The 15,957-nt window shown below is 44.8% G+C and overlaps 1 protein-coding gene across 1 annotated transcript in view; it reads left to right on the top strand.

Annotated features, from left to right (window-relative positions):
• APCDD1 (APC down-regulated 1) overlaps positions 1-15,957 on the top strand; it is a 33,892-nt gene that overhangs the window by 4,669 nt on the left and 13,266 nt on the right. Inside the window, exons 2-3 of the mRNA XM_003809333.5 lie at positions 9,010-9,193; positions 12,067-12,598. Coding sequence (XP_003809381.3) covers positions 9,010-9,193; positions 12,067-12,598 — 716 coding nt within the window. The remainder of the gene's footprint in view (positions 1-9,009; positions 9,194-12,066; positions 12,599-15,957) is intronic.

Genomic DNA, 15,957 nt, shown 5'->3' with positions numbered 1-15,957 from the left:
ATCCCACAAGCGTGCACACACACATACACACACACACAGACCACAACTGTGTTGAAGAGGGTGGATGTGGCTAGTCAGCTGCAGATCCAACATGCAAACTTGGCAACCTCTGGTTCAGCCCCAGTGTCCACCCTGAGGACTGTGGCACTATAAAGTGGCACAGAAAAGTAACTTGTTTTCAACTAAAGTCAAATGGAGCCAGGAATTTGAAAACTTGACCTTATTGTATTTCTCATAAAGAGAGATGACTTTTAGATATGAAGATTTTAAGATGGGCAAAAGCAGCAAGCTTACTGCAAAAAAAATGGTAATAAAAACAAGAACTTGATAAGCAGAAGTACCACAATGGTGGTAAAATTCAGTACAGTCTGCAATACATACATGCTTTTATTTCAAAAAAATGGAAACCTGTGCTGGAGTTTATCTACCAGCACCCACTTCAAAGCACACATTTACAGTAATGACTGCTTATTTAATTGGGCAGGCAATTTCATGGCTAAGTAATTACTTGCATTTAATCTAATCAGTCACATTTTATGTATCACAACAATTCTAACTGGAGAACACTTTTCTCAGTCTGATTATTAAAGTATACAGGGTACATTATATAAAGTACAGAAACTTGCAAGATGATCAGAAAAGAATCATTTTAAGCTCTCCATAATGGTTGATATTTTGACATTATACTTAGTCTTTGTCAAGTTCAGGTTTTTTCTCTTAAGCCTTAGAGTACATGTATAGAGATTAACCTGATCAAAGATTAGTTTAGCCCCAAGTGTGCTTGAAAATTATTGTTTCCTTCCCAAATAATTTTACATTTTATTATGTGTAAAATAGATCAGAACTTTTGATTTCTCAGTCAATATAGATAGGCAGGTGAAAAACCATGGAATATATTCATCTAGATAATTCAGATTGTTAAAACTTTGTTGAGGACGGGCATGGTGGCTCACGCCTGTAATCCCAGGCCAAGGGCCTCCTTTGGGAGGCCAAGGCGGGCAGATCACCTGGGGTCAGGAGTTGGAGACCAGCCTGGCCAACGCGGCGAAACCCCGTCTCTACTAAAAAATAAATGCAAAAATATCACCTGGGTGTGGTGGCGCATGCCTGTAATTCCAGCTTCTCGGGAGGGTGAGGCAGGAATATCGCTTGAACCCAGGAGGCGGAGGTTGCAGTGAGCTGAGATCGTGCCACTGCCCTCCAGTCTGGGTGACAGAGCAAGACTCTGTCTCAAAAAAAAAAAACAAAAAACAAACAAGCAAAAAAAACTTTATTGAAAAATCAAGGACTTGTACATGGAGTATACTGTCCTATTTCACTTTTTCCTGTATATGTCGCAATGATTCAAGCCTAAGAGATACCTGAGCACATAATAGTCACTCAACCATTTGTTGAATGAATGAATATTGACTTGCAAAAGTCCAGCAGGCACCCCACCCTTTTTCTTCTCTCACTGTCTACAAAGGCTCTGTTTGGTTTCCGGGTACACTGGCGTGCTTCCTTAGCGCACCATGGGTTTAGGAATGAGATCTGCTGTGGATGGCTCTAGCAGAAGTACTGTGTGTGTTCCCTTTGGAAACTATGCCAAGGACTGCTTTCTATGTGCATGATCTGGTGAATTCAGGGGATGTGAACAGTTAACCTGACACACAGGCCTTTTATTTAGGGCATAAACCTCCATGTCAATGGTCAACCCTGTGCTTCCTTTCATTTAGGTAACTCTGTTTTTAAAATGTGATATCTTTGGGAATTTTCACTCTCTGGTAGCCTATGGTGATTATGATTGTAGTTACAATCATTGTGCAGTCATTTAGGATTACTATCATGGGGTAATGTATTCCTTGGGAGTAAATCACTAGGGCACACACGCAGGTGCACACACTTACATACCACCGAGCCCTCCAGAGCTCCAGGATCTCATTTAGTGCTCTGGATATGGTTGTCTATAAAATTATGTCCTAAAGCACATAGGGCTTAATTTGTTTCTAACAGATGAACCATTCCTTCCAGAATCTACTTTATTCTCTGACATTCATTTGGAAGAAACTACTCCCTTTGCCATAATAATTTTATCAGGGCCCAGACCATTGGACCCCCAATGTTTGAGACCATTTTATGGTGGAATCATTTGGATAACCTTATTCAGAATTCTTCTGGACTGGGAACAGTCCCTGGAGAGCTTCAAGTTTAGACAGTACCATGGACTGACTTTACACATTCTCAATCAAGAGTGCCTCTGTACCTGTATAGTAACTAGCATTTGATCAAATGAGATGATATATACATAAAGTGAATTGTCGAGTGTAATGCAAACATTAGTCATTATCATCATGATCATTATGTTTAGTTTATAGAGGAAAAAGAAAGGCATATATTAGATGACTTACCCAAAACCACTTTGAAGACCAAAAACTCACAGCCATTTTCTTAATATTTGTTTAATCCTTTCAGATAACTCTTTTTTGCAGATTCACTCGCAACAAAATCTTAGTAAATGGGAACTCCATTCCCTAGTCCCCTTAATTAACATCTAGAATCTTCAACTAATCAAAATGTTGACATTATTTGTGTGTGTACTCTCACATATAGTATATGGTTTCTAACTGTTGTTTTATCTGTAAAATAAGAGGAAAAAACTCCGTAGTCTACACAGTGTTGTTACGTGTTCATTCCAATACCTTTCTATCCACAGCCCCATTCTACAGGCACGGTAGTGCCTTAAGGCACTTCTAAGAACCTGAATCATCAAAGAAAGATCATAAGGTCAAACTGCACTTGACATACAATGGCAGAAGTTTCAACAACCAAATATTGTGATTAACCAACACTTCCAATTACACAAGTAATCCAATTAAGTGGAGGGGCTTAAAAACTTAGCATTATATATAATAAGCACATTTATTATTATAAATAATAGGTGTACTCACACAGGAACGGTTATTATTAGTGCGGTCCTTGAACTTAGCATTGCTAAACACTGGGATGATTGATTTATGCAATTTAAAATGTATTAAAGGAGGCTGTATATATACTTTACAAAAGTTCCTTTTCAGATGCAGATGTACTGCTAAATTACTTGCTGCTTTCCTTCCTGTCTTCCTTCCTTCCTGTCTTCCTTCCTTCCTTTCCCCCTTGCTCCCTCCCTCCTTTCCTCCCTCCCTCCCTCCTCCTTCCTTCCTTCCTGTGACCCTCCCTTCCTTCCTTCCTTCCTTCCCTCCTTCCTTCCTTTTTTAATATAACTTTTTGGTAATTCTTTCCCCCACAAGATGCAAGAGATGGTCAATGCCTCTCCAACACTACAAAGAAGATTTACTGTAGTTTGTTGGGAGCTGTTCCCTTCTTTTATCTTTCTCATTTATCCAGTCAATAAATCATACAAGACTGAACCATTGCAGTAGCCTTATCATTGATCTTCCTGCTTTCAATCTGTCCCCCATGTCCCTCCAAAAAACCAGAAAAGTGATTTTTCCAAAATAAAATTCTTACCATACCATGACATTGCAGAAAATCTTTTGGTGCCCCCCCCCCTTCACCTTTCCGGTGAAGTCCCCACTCTGCGTTAACAGATGTGTGGTGCTCTCAACTGTGGCCTTGCCTCCCTCTGCCCCTTGTCCTAGGTCACCCCGTGTCCCCTTCTCTTAGAGCCTCCTATGCGAATCTCTCACTCCTGCCCCCCTATGCTTGAGTGTGCTCAAGCACACTCCACCTAGACCACTTCTGTTCCATATTCAAGACAGAGATGCCTCTCCATGAGCCGTCAAGGAAGAATTCAGACCCTGCCCCCTCTGTCTAGAGTCCTCTACAACCCTACAGTTTCTTGCCCAACCGAGACTCCCTGGGGCAAAATGTTTGTAGATGCTATGTCCAGAACAGTGCCTGGCCCTTCAGAGCCTTACTGATTGGATGAATGAATGATTTGCTAGTTCTAGTCCCGAATTTGGAATTGACTTACTTCAGGCGATGCAACAAACACAGGAGCTCCTTAGTTGACCAGAAATCTAAGACGAGTGTCCTTGGAGGGCACACCATGACTGATTCTTGAGAAGGAAGCTTTGGGGTTTACCGGTCTAACTTTTATGCTTGGCCTCTGCTGCAGCTGAAATTGGTGCTTCAAATGACTTTTTAATTCCCAGCCATTTAACAGAAGTAGTACTCACAGGAAAGTCATCCACATTTGCCACATCAGATGAGCCAAGTAAATACTGGATACCACTTGCAGTGGTGAACTGAAGCCCTAAGAGTCAGTTTCTCCTGCCTTACTGCAACTTCTTTCACTTGACCCATTTAATTTTGCTCCTTAAGAGTGAAATTAATTTTGCTCCTTAAGAGTAATGAAGATGTTGGGTACTTTGAAGGGAAAAGATAAAAATGGAATAAATACCAACCCCATTTTTCCATCTTAGAAATAGAATATCACCCTAGAGTGTGAGCCTGAAATCACTGTGTCCTTGGGGAGCTGTGCCAGCCTTGGGGTTCTCCATCTGGCCGCTCACATGGGTGCCCTGGCTGCACTGCCAGCCTCGCTGGGTTCCTGAGCTGTGCTCATTGTCAAATGTGAGCAATAGCAAAATGGATATTGATCTTTAGAAACCCTGGGCTATTTAATATCTTTTTTTTCCTGCTTTCCAATGATTTGCATATTGGAGGTTCTTAGATTGTATTTCTTCCATCGCTGGTTAAAAACGTAACTGTAGGCCTCCTTTCCCGTGTGACTCTAGTCTTATGAATGACCCATACAAATGCTAACCACCACTCCCTCTCTCTCTGCCTTTGAACTCCCTAACTTCCTTCCCAGAACCTCCTTCATCATTTTGACCCTTGTTCTTTGACATCCAGGCCAGTGAGACCTTAAAAGCTTCAAAGTAAAAACACACACACACACACACACACACACAAAACATCTTTGTTAGTCTTTATGTTTCTGGCTCCTAAAGTATAGCAAATAAAGGTTTATATTGTTTTATTTGTTTATTTTAGAGACAGGGTCTCACTCTGTCACCCAGGCTGGAGTGCAGTGGTGCGATCATAGCTCACTGCAGCCTTGAACTTCTGGGCTCATGTGATCCTCCCGCCTCAGCCTCCTGAGTAGCTGGGACTACAAGCATGTGCCACTGTGCCTGGCTATTTTTATTTTCTTGTAGAGATGGGGTCTTGTTACCTTGCCCATGCTAGTCTCAAACTCCTAGCATCAAGCCGTCCTTCCACCTCAGCCTCCCAGAGTGTTGGGATTACAGGCATGAGCCACTGTGCCCAGCCTCCTTGATAGGTATTTGTTAAACTGAGTAGAACTTAGCAGCAACTGCAGAGCTTGGCACTTTGGGCCTCACTCTCTTCGACATTGAGGGTCATCGTTTAACTTTGCCTGGAGGCCCTATGTCCTTATACTTTGTCCTCCTCAGAGCTCAGACTGAGCCTGGATCCTCCATGTGACTTTACCATGATTTTAACTGTTCTGTTAGTTAGAGGGGACTTTTTGAGGGTGGTCTAAGAGCCTTATCATTATTTGAAATAATACCAACCGACATGGAATGAAAGGCAGGGTGCTAAACTGAAACCAACCTTAAGAAGTGGGTGATGTTTTTATCCCTTCATCACTGATGAGTAGACAGAGGCTTGGAGAGTTAAGTGATTTGTTTAAGGTCACTGCGCTAATACTGTGTTTTATTGACTGCAAGATACCCATCTTTTTCGTACTTTAAGATCTCTGCAGGCGGTGTGCATCTCACAATCAGTGGGGACCCCAGTCTCCGTTGGCCTCCAGGCAGTAGCCATGAGGGGTGACATTCCCTTTGCCTGTGTGAACCAGAACACAGATGCTCATACTGTCCCCACATCACCTTTATGTCCATCCTTGGGACTCATCTGGAGATTCATTGCAAATAGGCTGGTTTTGAACATCAAGAGAGTACACATCTGAGTCAGCATGCTTGGTTTTTTTCCTCCCTCACTCATAAATTACACTCTCAGCACTGAAAAGAAAAACCACAGTGAAAATCAGACAGATCTTCTAATAGAGCAGTGGAGTGTTAATTTGACATTAGTGAAGCAAATATTTATTGCTGGAAGAATAACTGCAACTCCATATTTTCTCACACAGCATCAATCAACTACTTGGAAAGGAGAATGCCCAAAAAATATAAGGCATTGTTTTTGTTTTGTTACTGAGATACGTGCAGAGCAAACAGATTATCTGTCACACGTGCAGCAGTGCCACCAAATGCAAGAGAAATTGCCAGATGTCTTTGACTAGATACAGAAATGTCAGTGCCATCGGAGGCTGCTGCAAGTGATTCACGGGTATCTCGTGACTGTTGTTAAGGCATCATATCATTGTGTAAATGTGCGCGTTTTGTCACTGATAATAAAATAATGATACATCTTAACACTCCTTGATGTCTTGGATTCAGTGCAATCCTTCAAGTGGCAGATCTAGTTTCAGACTCGAGCAGCTGAGCTATAGAGATTTTAATCCACATCCACTACACTCCTGGCTTTTATTATCTTCATGGGAAAATACTTGCAGGGTGTAGAGGTTTACAAATCAAGTTTTAGAAGACAGCTTGGTTGATAGTGAGATGATGGCTTCTTTACTGAATGCTTAGTAGCATATTTATAGCAGAATCTTCCCCAACTCCCAATACCTTGTAACTATAGCTAAAATCTATTTTAAGTTAGCCACATCAAAATCGATCATACTGTTGACCCACCAGACAGCAAGTTATACTGGTTTCATTCCTTGACTGCCTAGCAGGGACACTGAGGAAATGTTGACAGTTACCAAGATAACTACAACTGTTGAGGCTGGGAGAGGTCCAGTAAGCAGGCCCCTCTCCCCTACTCTGGTTCGGAACTAAGGGAGCGTTCAACACGAGGGTGAGGCACTTGGGGATTAAAACGTTAGTGTAGTGATAAATACTTAATCAAAAGACACAGTGTAGATGGGTGCCCATGATAGGAGTGCTCATAGTTCCCCCCGAATGTTTCAGACTTCCCATCTGGCCCAGTGCCACAGCTGAACAACTAAAGGGGCATGGTCCTCACCCCCTGGGGGAGCTGATCAAAATGCATGTGCTTTGTAAATAGGCTGGTTTTGAAAAGAGAAAAATGACTGAATCAAGCATGCTTGCTTCCAGTTCCATAACTCATGTGGCTTCACCAGGGGAGGGCAGAATGAGGGATGGGGAGGGAATGCCCAGGAGTACCACTCTAGTGGAGATGCCTTGCCTCGATGGAACTCGAGGCCTCAGGAAAGGAAGCCCTGGCTTAATAACCATGACCATGAATAATAACAACACTAGGCAGAGTTCTCATGTTTAGAGTTTGCCCCATTCTAGCTCAGGCAAGAATCAGGGGACTTGGCTAAACAGGGCTGAGTGAGGTTGCCTTTAATTTGAACATGGCACTGTCCTCTTTTGTCTAGAATCTCTTTTCACAATTTTCATTTAGTTGAGTAATACCCTTAGGTATATTTGTCTCACTGACATTCATTGCATGTAAAATCTGTAAGAACGATCAGAAGCTGTCTTTCCATCTCAAAGCCAGAATTCTACTTAGAGGGAAAATCTGGGAGTTCAGATACGGAAAATTCTGTCTTCTCAACACCAAGACTTTCCATCAAAAACTAGTTCAGTCTTTTGAATGTTTTGTCCACATGATGGTAAATATCTGAATATTTAACAGATATCTGAAGTTACCATCCTGCAGGTCTCAGTTTATCCAGGTAGATTTTCACCATGTTGCTGTAAGTGACTATATTCTGAATCTAACTTCTCATTTTCAAATCATCTCTCAGAAACCGTGCCTCTCTATGAAGCTATTTATGTGTTGATTAAAAAATATAATTGCTTCCTCACCAGTAGCATTCAAACAGGTACATTTTATTTATTTCGTATATTTAAAAAAAGTTTGTACAGTTGTCTAACTAGTGTCTTTTCTGCTAACACAGGGCTAAATACGTAGTAGGTCCGCCATAAATGCCTGTTGATTTGTTAATCACTTCAGGAGTGAATATCAGAGGAGACCGTGGCTTTCAGATAATAATTCCACCAGTTTTAATTGCTTTATTCTGAACATTAGGCTGGTGGTAGTTTTGCACGGGTAGATTGTGGCCAACCTGCATGACTCGTTCTGAAGATAAGTTTACTGCTAGTATGTCTTTACCCCTGGGAAATAAACATATGTAATCTTCTTGCCATTATTCTTAATTTAAAGCCCTGTATTGTATGTTTAGGTTGTTTCTGGCCTTGTGAGGGTGAGGGGCTGGACTTGGAAGATAATTGGGGGGGAAGTGTCACACTACGTCCCTATTGTAGGAGGGTGCAAGGCTCACACCACGTGGTGAGCAGCCCTGTAGAGGGCGTCCACTTGAAGACAGAGAACCAGAAGATGCATGGCTTGGTGTAAGCAGATGGAGCCAAGCCAGCAAGCACATCCCAGCTGGGAATCTTCCTAGTCTCCTAGGCCTTCTCCTTCCATCACTGCCCAGGCTGCAGTTTCATTGAGGCTGGTCTCCTTGTTCTTTCCTTTCCTCACCTAAATCTGTCATTGTGTAAATTCACCCTTATTGATGATACCTCTTTCACCTCTCCCCACCTCCTCCACTTTGGTGACTCCAGAACATGTTCATTTCTCTCTGCTACAGTGCCAGTCACATTCCCTTGGCCGCCCTGCACAAACACTCCTCAGAAGCACAACCTTCATTGTTGCTTCATAGATGCATGGATTTGATCTCTGGCTTTGCCAGGAACTAGCTAAGTGACCTCAAGCAAGTTATGTTGGTGATCTCCAAGGACCTCAGTTTTCTCACCAGGGAATTGATCTACAACGTACAAAGTACGATGCACTTTGGAATGTGCATCGTACACGAGAGCGCGCACTGTGATGACACCTTGTAGAATAAACAATCATTTCCCACCTTCAGCCACTGTCTGCTGCAGAGGTGGTTGTTTGGCCTGATTCATGTCTGCTGCTACTTCTTCTTTTGGCTAACTTTCCACTTTTATTTTTCAGGGCTGGGAGAGGGTTCTGCCCTCCTTCATCCAGACAGCAGGTCTCATCCTAGGTCCTTAGAGAAAAGTGCCTGGAGGGCTTTTAAGGAGTCACAGTGCCATCACATGCTCAAACATCTCCACAATGGTGCAAGGATCACAGTGCAGATGCCACCTACAATCGAGGGCCACTGGGTCTCCACAGGGTAAGAGGACAGGTGGGGTCTGGGAGAGGCCAGAGAGCACACCACTATGGAAGACCCTTCTTATGGGTTCTCAGATGCAGAGACTTTATATCATTTACAATGATTTAGGTGTTGCCCAAGTTCTAATGAAGAACCAAACCACTCTTTGAAATTATGGTTGGTTAAGAAAAAGAGCTAAGTACTGTAGAAATCTTATGCTAAAGCAGAGATTATATTGTACTCCTGTTAACCACACAGTGTGAGTGAATAGATCCTTGTTTACTGAACTCTATGGGACCACTTGTGTATAAAAAGAAACCATTAGCAAGTGAAATTAAGAGGCTGTGTTTCACCAAGCCTGAAACATGACTTGCAAGCTCCGGATGGTCTAAATATTCTAGCCATATTCTGGTAATTTAATATATGGCTTCAGGGTTCTAAGAGTAAGTTAAAAGCTACCTCTACTAGCCAGGGTGCAGTTCTTGGATTCTTTTCCATGCTATGAAGCTGAGATTTATCCCAGTTTGAGCTCTGGCTTATCTTCCATTAGAGCTTTTAAAAATAGCCTAGAGGCAGATCTGCGATTTTTTTTTTCTACCCATTAAATTGCTGAGAATTAACAAGACTAACTCTGGGATCTGATCACTTCTCCCTGTACGCTGTTCCTGGGATATGGATAGCAGCCTCCAAGTTCCTTGGGGAGGGATCAGATGAATATGGAGAAGAGAAAAAAAGAAATTGTATAAGATGATGAAGACCCAGAATTTTATTTCATAAAAATGAGGTCTCTCCAAATAACCACGATAAACAATTTGTATAAACAACCTTCATGTTACATACTTTTAAAATATTTATCATTTTATTCAACAAATATTTATTGAGTGCCTACCATATGCCAAACACTATTTTAAGTTTTGTTTATATAGCAGTGAACAAAACAGACCTGGTCCCTGTCTTCAAGGGTTTTATAAGTAAATACACAAGAAGTACTATGAAAGTGGAGGGGTGGGGGCAGCAACAGGTGCTAAAAGAGAATACCAGGGGGCCCCATTTTAAAATCAGGGCGGAGTTCAGAAAGCCTACCAAGGAAGGGGACCCTTGAGCTGAGACATTGTTGGCTGTGCAAAGACTGTGGGAAGAGCTTTGTATTTAAAGAACCAGAGGCCAGGCTAGATGCAGAGTGAGCAAGAGGCTGGCTAGATTGGAGGACCGGCTGGCTGAGAGCCCTGTGGCTGGGATGCAGTAAACCAGGGCAGACAGCCTCAGATGAGGCTGCTGGGGAGGGTAGGCCAGCTCTAAGGCATCTTGCAGACCAGATCTTCTAACCTAAGAGAACTGAAAAGTCATTGAAGAGCTTTCAGCAGGGGCCATGCTTAAAACATGATTCAGCTTTTTGAAAGAGCATTCTGGCTGCTGTTTGGCAAATGGACGGGAGAAAAAGTGATTTGGGGGTGACCAGTTAAAAGACCTTTGCAGCCGTTCTGGTTAGAGAGCACAGAGGCTTAGGTAAGAGGAGCTGCAGGAGCAACTGAGAAGTGAGTGGGCCTGAGATCCACTGTACGAGGCAGGCAGAATCAACAGACTGTTGATGCTTAGATTAAAAAATTAAACAAAAGGGATCTTCTTTTCTAAACCTCATCTAACATGAATGCTTACACTAAACTTCTCTTTCCTTGTGGGAGAAATCTGGGGTGTTTGCTCTCTCCTTTTTCTAAGATTACAGATACCCCAGGTACTGTTGAGTGCTTTATGTCCATAGGATGTTACTCGACATCAGTTGTCAAACGTTACATAGCAACGGTACCCCCGTCTAAATAATGCTTATCTTTCACCAATCCATCAATGAGCAAATTAAAATGTTAGCAATTTTGAAAACCATTTGTGTTTGGCGTTTTAGCCTGACTGCTTGATTTAGTGGCGCTTCGTCAGTTCAAACCAGAATCTGTGTTAGCATCATAGATGAGAGCAGAGTGGGAAGGCCAGAATTGATGAGCTGAAAGTCATGGCGTAACTGAGACCAGGAGCTAACAAAAGGCTAAGGCCAGGTCATTTGGCCAGGGCTTTAAGTACCTCCCTGTACCCCCGTTGCAGCCTCAGCTAGTATATATGAATGGCTGACAGAGCCATTTGTGAAATCCCTCAATTCCATCCCGCTGCTGTTATGCTCTATAGATTCTGTCTCAGTGCTTCTGGCTCAGGAACCTAGCATTCATCTAAGGCCACACTGGCAACCATCATAAACAAAAGGAACCCTTATTTCTGTTGTGCCAGCTTTGCTTTTAGTTAATTGCCCCCTTTACTTTTCTACTAGAGAGAAAATTAATTTTGAATGGACAAGAAGATGCTAGGTGACTAGATTCTGTCTCAGGATGACAGACATTTTGCACCTGCCTACTGTAGACAAGGTCCATAAAATAAAAGTGTTCAGGAAGTCGACCGTTTTTGAATTAGCGTAAGGGAACTTCTTTTATAGGCCAGCACAGCACTCATCCTCCTTATCCAGAAAGAAATGCCTGCACAGGGCAGCAGGTGTTTGCCCTCCTGGCCTGCTCGTGAAGCGAGTGGAAGGCTGGCTGAGGCAGAGTGATTAGGAGCACAGCATCAGAGCCAGGCTGCCTGGATTCATGGACTGGCTCTGATACTTGCTGGTCATGTGCTCTTGGGCATGTTCCCTAACCTCAGTTTCCCCACCTGTAAAACCTGGGTGATGATAATACCTAACTCCTAGGTTGTTGTGAGGAGTCAATGAGTTGGTATCTATAAAGGGCTGACAACAGCGTCTGGCCCATCGTCAGCACTTTATTATTATTTCTGTAATTTCTTAATACTATAATGAATCTCTTTCCCATACCTTCAGGCTTACAAAGGTCTCTTCTTCCCCTTTTCTTTCCCAGCTGTGAAGTAAGGTCAGGCCCAGAGTTCATCACAAGGTCCTACAGATTCTACCACAATAACACCTTCAAGGCCTACCAGTTTTATTATGGCAGCAACCGGTGCACAAATCCCACTTATACTCTCATCATCCGGGGCAAGATCCGCCTCCGCCAGGCCTCCTGGATCATCCGAGGGGGCACGGAAGCCGACTACCAGCTGCACAACGTCCAGGTGATCTGCCACACAGAGGCGGTGGCTGAGAAGCTTGGCCAGCAGGTGAACCGCACATGCCCGGGCTTCCTCGCAGACGGGGGTCCCTGGGTGCAGGACGTGGCCTATGACCTCTGGCGAGAGGAGAACGGCTGTGAGTGCACCAAGGCCGTGAACTTTGCCATGCATGAACTTCAGCTCATCCGGGTGGAGAAGCAGTACCTTCACCACAACCTCGACCACCTGGTCGAGGAGCTCTTCCTTGGTGACATTCACACTGATGCCACCCAGAGGATGTTCTACCGGCCATCCAGTTACCAGCCCCCTCTGCAGAATGCCAAGGTACCTCAGAGCTCTGTGTTCTCCTCTTTATTGAGTAAAGTGGGTGATCCTTCTTAAAGGCTTGACATGGGGGCTCTAGGCACCCTTGAAAGGGGGAATTCTGCATCATGGCGGGGCAGGCCAAGGTGGGGCTGCTGCAAGGTGGGAGGAGATGGGGAAGGCTGGGGCTGGGGGGGCTGTAGCCAGTTAGGAGACCTGGGTCTGCCACCAACTTGCTCTGTGACTTGGAACCTTGGTTATCCTACTGAAGTGGGTGGTGGCATGGGATGATGGTTCTAGAAAATTCCTAAGGCTCCTTTCAGCTCTCCCATCCCAGGAACCTCTTCAGTGATTCCAAGAGGACAGTGTGAAGGCGATGTCATAACCACACCTGGAAAAGATACTAAACAATAGCAGCTACCCAGGCCCTGGAGGAGGTGGGGAGGGACAGAAAGGGGAGGTGACAGTGGGATTTGTGTGGGGTGTTAGACTCCACGGAGACTGTCCGCCAGAGTCACCCTGGTGAGTCCCGACACTCTTAGGCAGAACAGCCTGCTGAGGTCCCAGGGGTTATGGCTCCTGCCCAGGCCACGCGGCTACTGAGTTTTCCTGCTGGACCATGAGTCCAAAGGTCCTTCCTCCATACCCCACGTTCTTTTCATTTCACTAAGGAAAATGTAAAGTCACCATAATCAGAAGAGGGGACTAAGGAGGGCAGGAAACAATTAAACCTTATAATGTCTTTTCCTTGAATGATATTCTAGTAATTACATTTGGAATTCACAAGGCATTTCCTTCCCACAAGCTTAGAGTACACGTCCATGTGTAACTCGATCACCTCCACCATCTCCCCGCAGAGCCTGTGAAGTCCCAGGCAGGAGGGGAGTGGGCTTCTGCCCAGTGCGTAGTGTGAACGTGCAGACCCGGGCCTGCTGCGGGTGGGCGGTGGGCAGGTCTCTGTGGAGTATCACCCCGGCCGTCCCCATTGACTTCGTGGAACACTCTCTAGCACGGTGGCTCTGTAACTGTGGAGCCCTGCTTAACTTTTGTTGGGTGGTTTCTTCATTTTTTAAAAATCTTTTTTCTTATTAGTCCTCCAAGACTACTCATAACCAATAGAGGTATCACAGGGCACTTCTGCCAAAGACTGCTCCGTGTTATCTTTTTTAAATCTATGTTATTGTGAGCTTGTGCAATGCAAGTGGCTCTTATTATAATAATGAAATAGCTGCTGAGAAAGCCCACTTGGTGGAGGCAGCTTCCTCTGGATGAATCTTTTCATGGCTGTGTCCCCGCGTGTGAGATGAAGCCCTGTGCTCAGCCGATGTGCCCAGGCCCAGCATTCCCGCCGGCTCAGGATGCCCTTGGGGGTTTGTTCCAACACAGATCAGGAGCCAGGCTCATTTCATTCAGCCTTGTAAGTTTCAAATGCACTGAAGAGGCCAACATGAGTTAGGGCAGAGAGGGAGGGCAGCCTCTGATGCCGGCTCCATTGCTGCCGCTGTCAGGGGGTCCCAGAGATTTTCCTAGAATGGGACATAGGGAAAGGAGACCAAAACTCTGCCCTTCAACATGTTGATTCCCCAGGGCAGGTATCAGAAGGAGAATCGGCTCATAGGGTGATACCTGGACTGGGGTGTGCTTTCTGGGTCAGGGTTGAGTGGGTGTCTTGGGAAAATGGGTAAGAATAATGGGCTTCGAATTATACTTTGGGGCCTTTCTGGTTGGCAGCACTGCCCAAAGGCGGCACTGGACACCGTAGCTGCATAGCATTTCTCTTGTTTTATACTGGCCAGGTCCACTTGGTTTGAGGTAGTAGCAGGAGAAGGGGCTTCATACCTACCTGTGGCTCGCTCTGAGTATAGTCTAGCCACCTTTCTGGGATTTTTTTTTTTTTTTTTTTACGGAGTTTTGCTCTTGTCGCCCAGGCTGGAGTGCAGTGGCACCATCTTGGCTCACTGCAAGCTCCGCCTCCTGGGTTCAAGCGATTCTCCTGCCTCAGCCTCCAAGTAGCTGGAACTACAGGCGCCCACCACCATGCCCGGCTAATTTTTGTATTTTTAGTGGAGATGGGGTTTCACCATGTTGGCCAGGATGGTCTCCAACTCCCGACCTCAAGTGATCCGCCCGCCTTGGCCTCCCAAAGTGCTGGGATTACAGGCGTGAGCCACCGTCCGCCCAGCTGCCATCTTTCAAATGATCTCAGGTAACAGGAGGAAGGTGTGAATGTCATGAATAAAAACGGCCCACAGATAATCCAGAAACCTGGGGTTAGCCAGGAGCATCCCCGCAACCCACTGTTCCCTCGGGGCCTTTGTGAAGGTCTGCTGAATAGGAAAAGCCTGCCCACTTTCTAGCAGAGACACCAAAGAGCCTCAAAACACCAAAAAGCACGGGGAGCCTTGAGTGCGAGGTCTGAGTGAGGAGGCAGGTGCGGCTGGGGAACTTGCTGGGCCCGCGTGGGCCGGGCTGTGGGCTCCGAACCCGACCTTGGACTAGTCCTTTGCACCCACTCAGGTTCTGGTTCCTTTTCCTCACCTTCATGCGCCTGCACGGGCTCTGATCTCTTCTGCTCTTTTTAGTACTGGGGGAAAAATTAACCATCACCACGTTTATTTTCTTACCTGCCTCTCTACCCCGTTGCACTCCTGGGTGTGGCTCCGCAGATGGAGTCTGAAAGCCCAGTCAGCATTGTTAAGGCTGGCGCCCAGGGGTACTCCAGGAGGGGACACTTCATTCCCGTCAATGTCCCTCTGCAGACCTGTCTGTGGCTCCTGGAGGGAAGATGCCCCGCAAGTAAAAATTATTAAATATTGGCATGGCAATTAAAGACAGCAATTGTAAAGCTGACCTTTTTAGAATTTAACACCTTTTGGACAAATTGGCAAGTATGTGGACTTCAGAAACGGTAGCCAATCCTGGAAGCCAGTTCTGCTGTCATCAGCCGTGTGGCATTGGTAGTTATCTGACCTACTGGAGACTTCGTTTTCCTTTTCTGTAAAATGGCAAAAATATAAGAATCAATAGGGTTAATGTGCAGAATCCTGTGGGCATCAGGATAGGGCCTGAATGCAAAGCTCCATCTCTCTTAACCTAGAGCAAGTCGCCCTTCTGGGCCAATGGCTCAGAGAGGAATGAAAATGACAATGTCGACTGACCAGGGAACATCAAAGTGTTTCATGATGCCTAGCCATAAAACACTTCCTCCCATTTTCTCCTCCCTGCTCTGCTAAGGCAGTTGTAGGAACATTTACCCAGATTCTTAAGAAGTAGACTCTTTAAATCCCAGGCCTGATTCCTCGATGACAGAAAATTAAGGTGGAAAGAGCTTTAGGACCTTAGATACTACACGAGACATATTGTTAAATAGGAAAAAAGGA

The sequence above is a fragment of the Pan paniscus genome, chromosome 17, assembly GCF_029289425.2.
Source record: "Pan paniscus chromosome 17, NHGRI_mPanPan1-v2.0_pri, whole genome shotgun sequence".
Lineage (NCBI taxonomy): Eukaryota > Metazoa > Chordata > Mammalia > Primates > Hominidae > Pan > Pan paniscus.
The sequence above is the reverse complement of the archived record's forward strand: the minus strand, read 5'-3'. Positions and strand labels throughout refer to the sequence as shown.